Here is a 9,339-nt window from a genome sequence, read left to right on the forward strand (position 1 = left end):
TGGCTTCGTCGCTGATGGTAGAGAGATGGTTCAGAACGCCATTGAAATGTTCCGACCACCTGTCGAGTATCTTTTCCTTCTCTGTGATGAGTGTTAACCCGTCATCACTGAGGAGAGGGGATCAGCCTGATGGATTTGGCCGTAGACTTCCCCAAGTCCACAGTAAAAGTTCTCCCTGTCCTGAGTTTCGGCGTAGCGTTGGATCTCATCTCGTCAGCTTTGGATTCAGCCAGGAATATTTCATATACCAAAGATTTTGTTGTACTGTGCTGCGAGCGTTCCTCAGGGTGTCTTTTTGGCTGTTAAGGTGGGATCATTTATATGAGCCTTGTACATATAAGCGCGATGTTTGTCCTCTAGAAGCTGCGTGATGTCGTCACGGTTCTCAACCATCAGTCTTTGTGCTTTTTTTTATGGAGGGCCAAAGACACTTAAAGGCTGTATTGTACATTGTATTACGAAGTGTGCTCCATGCTGCTGCTAAGTCGTGGTCATCCAGCACGGTGTATTTCAGGCGTTCTTCCAGGGTGTCAGCAAAGTACTGAGAGGTGGAAGGCAATTTGAGCTTGCCAACGTTGAGACGTTTTTAAGCCTTAGTCCCCTGAGGACGTATCCTGTGTTTGATCCGGAAGTTGAGAGTTGAACTTTAGGAACGAAGAGACGGTGATCTGTCCAGCACTCCGTGCCGCACATAGCCTTGGTGAACAAACATACTTTCTGTCTGTCTCTTTTCCTGACAATGACGTAGTCAATTAGATGCCAGTGCTTTGAGCGAGGGTGCATCCATAATGTCTTGTTATGAATGGGAAGGCAGGAAAGGGTGTTAGTGATGAGAAGGCTATGTTCAGCGCAGGTATGGATAAGCAACAGGCTGTTACTGTTGCACGTGCTCTCTCAGTGCTTCCCAATCACACCTTCCCCGGTGGTGGTGTCTCGTTCAAGTCTCGCATTAGTGTCCCCAAGAATTACGAGCTTGACGGTGTTGGGGACGGCGTTGATGACATTGTGGAGGTTCTCATAGAACTTTTTTAGCCTCCTCTGGGTTAGTCAGGGTAGAAACATATGCACTGACAATAGTGGCGGCGAACTTTCCTCGAGTAAGGAGGTCTCATCGTCATCAGGCGGTCGTTCACTCCTTTGGGTACGCCGACATTTTTCTTGTTCTCTTTGTTATTTCGACCGCATGTGTATGGTCCCCACCAGCCGTGGTAAACTGGCTAGGGAAGGGTGGAGCAGGCAAATTTTGGGGTACCTTTTCTGATCCGCTTCCCTTGCCATGGAGGTGAGCAGTGCGTTCCTAAAGAGGGCTGCTCAATCACACAGGTGGCTGGCGAACTCCAACGCTGGTTCGGTCGGTGAAGAGCGACCCTAGGGCCTGTTCCGTCTGTGTGCAGGTCCGCGAACCAGTGAACCCGCACCTGTCGCCTTCGTTCCTCGACTGTCACCACAGGGCTATGGGGTGGAAGATGATCAATGACTTGCGCGATGAGTTTGAATAAGATGAAGGGTTGCGCATCGCCAACCTCACTCTGTCGCCCACAACCATGTAGATCCAGTAGCAACTGGCTAGACATGTCAGGACGCCTAGAGATGGAGATAGATACGGCGGATGACCAAGTTGTGCTATATGTGCCTTGCTTCAAGTATTTCACGGTGCTTACTGTGTCCGCCTTCTTTTCATTTGAACCATGACGGTTTCCTCCACAGAGTCCGCCGGTGCACAATCTTTACATGCGTTATAGGTAGGCAAGCCCTAGGGACTTTGAGACGCGTCAGCGCTTTGTGTAGAGAGAGCTCTTCTAGAGGGATGTCCCTTAAGAGGATACGGGTTCTCTCTACTCGGACTAGTGGAGGGAAGGGGCGTCGTGAGACACTGTCCACTGCCCACAAAGCACATATACTAAGTTTATTGAAACAAATGACTGTGCACATATGTTGCTTAATTTTGATGTCAAAAATACATGTATATAACAAATTACACGTTTAACTTAGATGAACATACAAGTGTCCATTATCACCATGGGTTAGCTTGAGATTAAATAAATAAAACATTTTACGCAAAGGCTCTACGTAAAACCTGACATATTCACAATATCTATGATAAGTAAAGAATATACGCACAAGGTAAAGCAAGGGAATTTTTCTTCAATTTTCATTTTTAGGATAGGGATAAAGATTTACTATGAAATCAAGTTATAAATATTTGTTACTGAAATAATGTTTAAAATGCTAATACGTGATAAAAATTCTTTAAATAAAATGACTGTGCAATATGTTTTTTGATGTGAAAATTGTCACAGTAGTAATTTCTTTCAGCTGATTAAAATGTCAAAATAGCATATTCCACTTTTATGATCAAGGGTAGAATTATACTCCTATATAATTTAGACTGCTCATTACAGAGCCGATATTGAATGATATTAATTGAAAAGGGTAATAGCATGGTCTGCATTCAAAAGAATTTTCAAGAAAATATCATTCGAAATAATATAGAAATTGCGTATTGAAACACCAACCTTCTTCTTTAAAATACACAGCTGAGAGAACGAACAATGTTGAGTCGGTGTATAGAAACGGTTGATACACCATTAAAGCCACAATCAATTGAATGCTATCATACATTTTCTGAAGGTAGAGATGTATGTCCTTAAAAAATTAGCTATGAAAATTATGCACCCAAGATGATACCGATACCGAAAAATTCATGGCCTGGCTCATGGACTAATAGGTTAATTCCATGTGACAAGACCTTTTATGTGGGAACTTGTGAAATTTCAAAAGGTATAAATATGACCTTGACCCTAGAGTTTGACCCATTAAAAAAGACTTTAACCTTGGCATTAACTTTTGTACGGGACGTACTAGGGATTTGTATTCCGTGTGATAAGACTTTCTTTGAAACCAACAATTTAAACCCTTTGACCTTTACCTTTGAGTTTGACATGCATTTGAGAAACTTCAACCTTCGCCATAAGCTGCCATCAGTGTTTCACAAACACATTTGTCTTCATTAATTTTAAGTGGTGGTATCTCCATATGATGGAAAAATTCTGAGAGAGATGTTTTCACAACAAACAAATTACTAAAAAAAACTTGAAACATGAACATGTTGGTCATATCTCTTGTTCTCCCTTGAACCTGAAATGATGATAAGGATATGGAAATAACGAACAGTATTCAATCTCAACGTCCATTAAACAAATATACAAAACAAGAGCAGAGCAATATAAATGGTTTAAAAATAATTATTATAAAAGTTGAAAAAGTTGTGCATCTTAAAATTGATTAAGTTCTGTGATTGAATTAGCTATAAAAGTTTACTAGCTTAATTTTGCTACTCAAAACACCTTGATTAACTATTTTCAATCATACTGTTTTCTGAAATGTTCAGTTTTTTCAACAATGGATACATGTCATACATTTTCAGCTTTTCAAAAAATTGCATGAAAAAAAGCTTTTCAAATACTGTAACCAAGGTAACCCTTTCAAAATTCTTGTGAATCGTACGTTTTAGATCATTTGAGCTTTTCTGGTTTCCTTTTCACATTAAGTCTGTCATCCATCTGTTTGTCTGGAAACTTTTTACATTTTTAACTTCTTCTCTAGAAACACTGGGCCAATTTTAATAAATTCACATTAGTATGTCAGTCTGTCCATCTGTCACAATAAATTTAACCTTGGTCATCACGATCATATCTATTGAATGAGAAGAGACAAGACATCCATATTCAACATACGAGGGTTGTCCCAAAAAGTCGTAGACAGGGAAAACAGTTTTGTTTCTCTTCGCTAAATTAAATTTCTTTCCTTGTCATAGCAAAAAGTAACATTTTATGATCATGCATTTCAAGTTTCATGATGATATCACATTTAATAAGAAAATTATGAAAAAATAAAGAAAGCATATAAGTGTACATCGGCGCACGAAAGCAAACGTAATTTACGTCCTTTATAACGTCATGTCTTCTTTTCTGCTCCACATAACATTCAATATTTTTTTAAGGTGAAAGACCACCCTTGACTAAGGGACTTATTTAAATTACCTACTGTCCGGGTTTTTTTGTATGTTGTTTTTTAAGCAGATTAAAAATTTAGTCCAAGGATCACCTTACATTGTAGGCAGCAGAGAATACATGTTGTTTGATGTTATTCGTGGCCCAGATTGTTCCCCATTGCCTGCGTTTAACAAACAGTACTCTACTTCTTACATGCTGTAACTATTTTCGGTATAGAGGACAAACTCTCATTGAATTTCATGCCATTCAAAAATAAGTTCTCCATTAAAATCTAGTCTGTAATGTTACTCATGTACTCTTTTTACCCGTCTCTGATGTATAAACCATATCCTAAACAATTTATTACTTCTCCGTGCGCCGGTTACGCGTTTGACGACGTCATTTTCATCAGTGACGTATAACAAGGGGACTGCCGACTCCTTCGGAATGTTTCGGATTTTTTCACACTGTTTTTAAATATCGAAGGTTCCGAATGAAACTGATGTTGCTTTCTTCGCAGCGCCCCTACCGGGAGTCATAGAAAAGGTAAACAATATGGCTGATAACGTTATTTTGTAACTTCGCGATGGGGGGAAAACACTGCTGCGTCGTTGGTTGCAGCAATTCAAATGAAAAAACAAAAGGACAGACAAGACACATAAGTTATTTCTCATTTCCGAAAGATCCAGAATGGAGATCCAAGCTGATAGCGGCCGTCAACAGGAGTGACAAGGCATTCAACCCTGAGTGTACATATATATATGCTCCGTGCACTTTGAGGAGAAGTGTTTTTTGTTTCATGGTAAGGCAGCATACAAACAACGATTGAATATATATTTTTTAAATATTTTTTTTTACATATATTAACATCCTAAATGAAATCCTTAAGGGGAAGGATATAAGCTGATACCGGGAAGTCTCCCAACAGTGGCAATGCCAAAGAAAAGCATAGAGACACCCCGCCCACATCCAAGACCTGCACCAGTAAATGATTGAAAAAAAATTGTTTCACACACGTTTAAATAATTTAGTATTTATTTTTCAGTTACGATAATTTCCATAAGTGTTGTTCTATTTTTTTTTTTGGATACTTCTTCTTTTCTGGTTTTGTTTTTGATTTTTTTTTTCAATAGACCCTTACACGGTAACTGTGTTAAATATACGTCATAAAATCATCTCTCAACAAAAAATTATTTTGCCCTGCAAAAGAGTAGTACCGCAGTTATCGTGAAGGAGCTAATTATTTAATATCATTATTTTGCTTATTTGAGGCCGAGTAAATCTTAAATAAAAGAACAGATGCCCTTTCACAAAAAATCCTATGACTCAGATAAAAATCTAATATCTCTGTAATTTTTTGTTTAATAAATGTTGTTTTTTTTTTTTTTTTTTTTTTTGAAATATTTTTACTAAGTAACTTAGTGTAATAGAAATATAAGATAATTTTATGTCCTAGGCTACTACAGCTTTGATACTTGTTTAGGAATGGGAAAGTTTTTATCTTAAATTAGTCGTAAGATTTTTTGTGAAAAGGGTTACCGATACTTTTATTCTTGAGTAATTTTTGCAGTAGGTTGTATAAAAGACTAGTTTTATGGGACATTTTTATTCAGATGATTAAATTTATAAAAATCGATACAGATTCTTTACTTATGAGCAATCTTATAGTGTTATTAGTCACAATTCTATTTGAGACATTAACTTAAGAAATAAAATATCATTTTTAGAGTTTCACTGGGGTATGACAGGAAGTCGGTCACATGATCAAATTCTGTAACGCCCAAAGGGCATTATTATAATTTATGTGATACTTTAGACAAAACGTCCATCGGCACCTATTCCAGAGAGAGTTACCTACAGTTCCCTGTCAAATCTTCAGAAGACACTAAAAAATAAAGACCTCCTTGGCTGGAGCATCCTGAAAACTGACAGTGATATCCTTGTTCTTGGACTATATGATCACTCCTCTGGATGCCTTCAAAAGACAGTTACAGTGGACATTTATTTAAATGTCAATGTCCGCTTTGGGGGTAAAAAATGTGTTTATAAACCTATTAATCCATTTTTTATTAAAACATACTAGTAATGCAAAATGAACTTAATTATTGTTATGCAAAGTGCTAAAGAAAAATACCTGGGATTGATTTTCATCACATGCATTTGGCCTGCACATATGAAAATGAATTATACATTGAAATTTCTTTCATGCAGAGGTACTGGTTAGGATGAAGGAGACAAATCTAAGCAAGGTCCCCATCAGCAACTTCCTCCAAGAAGTGTCTCAAGTAAGGAAGTGCTCGGGATTACCTGATGGCCAGAATTACAGTGGAAAAGTTTATCGATTTGTTTCCACTGTAATAAGAGACAATAAACCTGAAGTGGAAACTATTGTTAGGTAATAGAATCATTAAATTTTTGGATCAAACTTGAATCAAAGAAAACTCAAATGCATGTAATGAGTATTTGCAATTTTTAATATTTTAGAAAAGTAATTTAATACCGATTTATTAAACCATATTTTCTTTTAGAGACATCTTGATTATTTTTTGATTTTTAATATTGAAATGAAGTTCTGTTTAGAGGGTTATACTGTGTTCCTTGAATTCACCCTGTTTTAAATTCGCCCATCAGTGAGTAAGGCAAAAAGGGTGAAAATGAGTGGGCAAAAATTTCCCTGTATAGAGTATTATCCATTTTGACTTGTTAGTACATGTTTAATTAAATTCATTACTGATCATGTTGATAGATCACAGAGATGTGCTGGAGGTGTGAGCTCAGATGACACCACAGCTCTTTGTCCAGCATGTAAGATTCTCAGCAATAACACCATCATTGTGTGGCAGAGTGGTTTTAATAAATAAATAATTAATAAAGAATATTTATCTCAAAGTGTTTTACAGTTATCATTATCATCATTGCACTTTTCACTTTGCATGTTACTAATTCTGACTGGCTGACCTTGTCGACCTTTGACATTACGAGTTACGTAGTTTTATTGGCCAAGGGTTTTGGCGGTAAGTTTCTATTGTTCGATGTGATGTGCGGGGGGCACTTCTTTCTCGCACGGACAGCCAACGTTACCGGCTGTGAGACCATTCTGTCTCAGTGACAACCATATATACATTTGTGCTTACAAGATTTAAATTCGAGTCTTAGTATACAGATCACATTCAGTAAGTTATCTATTTTTCTACTTTTATCTTTCTATCTTTACGTAATATAATTTCTTTGATTGAAAGAGAGAACGAGTGAAGTTTTGAAATAAAGTTCATTGTCTCTTGTAAAGTATTATTTTCAGTAATCATATTGATTATAAGCAATACTAGATATAGATATTGTAATTTGTACAGTTTTATTATTTTTTATGATCAGCTATATTGTCTTGAGATTACGGCTGAACCTATGATTGTTGTTTTTATATAGGTTCTGTATAGATGTATTATTCGAGCCAGCATTTTTGTTAGTGCTCAGCCTGATTCCATAAATTGGTACGCTATAGGAATTATTACTTGTTTTTACACTTTTAATATACTTTGATAAATTACCTAAACTTACGGAAATTTCTTTCTAAACACGATTTTGGTAATTCTGAAATTTGTAAGAGTTATTTCCCTTTTTACGCATTCATGAATTTGGAACATTTATATAATCTGTTAAATCTATTTTTATTAAAATCCGTGTCGATGTATGAGGACTGCATTAAACTGAATATATTGTTTGATGTCATTTACTTATTGTATTTTATTTCTTATAGGGCCGATATTTTCACTTTATTGACTGTTTATATGTGGAACGAGATCCATGGCAATAAAGAATCCATGCAACCCTATAACTGTGTTTTCTTCAATATGACACGGTCACAAATGGCGCCCAACGGTCTTGGATCTACCACATATCGAGACGTATAGACGATTCAGCTACTCAGCCGAGTCCACGTGCAGTGCGGGATTACCCTCTGGAACGTATCCGTGAACATGCCAAGAAATCTCGTCCGATTTCGACAGCGATGGAGTCAATAAAAGTGTAATTGATGCAAATAACCCATATTCCCAAAACGCCAGCAAGACAATTCACGGCAGCAGACTTCTGGGGTGGATCCTAGGTTTTAAGCTTTCTTAGTTAAAGAAAAAAATAAACTTCTACCCCAGGAAGTAGTACACATACCCTAAAAAGTTACTGTCAAAAATCTTTTTTTTACAAAATACGTAAAATGCCAGAGGCACTGCTACCAAAATTTATTTGAAAAAAAAATGGACTGAAGAAAATAAGAAAAAAAACAATCAAAAGAAAATATTCACTTTAAAAAGAAAATATATACATAGCCAATCGGGTAACGTCTACCCATTCAGTACTCGTCTCCATCTTGTTCAACCAGGAAATGATGTAAACTTCCGGAAATTTGGTACTCTTTTATCTATATTGCTACGCGGTACTTCCACAACTACCCGATGTCAATTAACTTGTACTGAGAAAAAATATTTTGAAATTGAATTACATAAAAAAATTGAAAGGCAGCTTATTTTATTGAAGAATTACTTTACTATAACTAATTTCATCCCCCCCCCACCCGAAAAAGACAAGGTGGGGGGGGGGGGGGCAAAGGCCTCTAAATAACTAATATTCTACCTATAATTTTAACCCAGTAAATTTTAAGATCCCTCCCTCAAAACTGCAGACATTAATTGCTTCCGCACGTCTCCCAGGGGAAGAATCACAGATTAATTAATGTTAATTCGGCTTTTATTGAGTTTGCTATACGAAGAGAATGCTAAGGTTTTCTTGGCATGGTGAAAGATCTCAACCCCCCTTCTATTTGTTTAAAATTCATTGCCTATGAATCAAATTCTTTTGATATGATATGTTTAGACACAAAGTGATTTATATATACTGGTAATAATTTTGATTTACTGGACCGGGCGAAATGCATGAAACCCGAAGAACAAAATAACAAACAAACAAAAGTAACACTCTCAAATATTTCTTACTAAAAAATAATAAAAATTATAAAATAATAAGTTCTTTTAACGAGCAAAATCCAAATCATGACAAGGCCAATAATCTTTTACATGTATTCTCTGACTGACTTTAGTAGTATAAGCATCCTAGATAGTGCGGAAGTGAGGTCATAACCGGAAGTGGGCTAACCGGAAGTGGAAGTGGGCTAGCCGGAAGCGGAAGTGGTCTAGCGGAAGCGGTAGTGGGCTAGCCAGAAATGTCCTAGCCGGAAGCCTGCTGGATGGCCAGTTCAACTGACCTAACCCCCCCTAGCCCTAACTAACCCTAACTAGCCCTAGCCCCCTAGCCCTAACCCTAACCCTAACCCTAACCCTAGCCCCTTACCCCC

The 9,339-nt window shown here is 37.0% G+C and overlaps 1 protein-coding gene across 1 annotated transcript; it reads left to right on the forward strand.

Moving 5' to 3' along the window:
- Nucleotides 1-4,540: 4,540 nt before the first annotated feature.
- Nucleotides 4,541-6,856, forward strand: LOC134228493 (uncharacterized). The gene is made up of 4 exons (XM_062710146.1): nt 4,541-4,797; nt 5,812-6,025; nt 6,207-6,390; nt 6,742-6,856. Exons 1-4 carry the CDS (start codon nt 4,582-4,584, stop codon nt 6,854-6,856), a joined length of 729 nt encoding a protein of 242 aa, XP_062566130.1. The 5' UTR covers nt 4,541-4,581.
- The last annotated feature ends 2,483 nt before the right edge of the window (nt 6,857-9,339 follow it).

Source organism: Saccostrea cucullata, unplaced genomic scaffold, assembly GCF_032062105.1.
Source record: "Saccostrea cucullata isolate Sc308-1 unplaced genomic scaffold, CSIRO_AGI_Scuc_v1 ctg5233, whole genome shotgun sequence".
Lineage (NCBI taxonomy): Eukaryota > Metazoa > Mollusca > Bivalvia > Ostreida > Ostreidae > Saccostrea > Saccostrea cuccullata.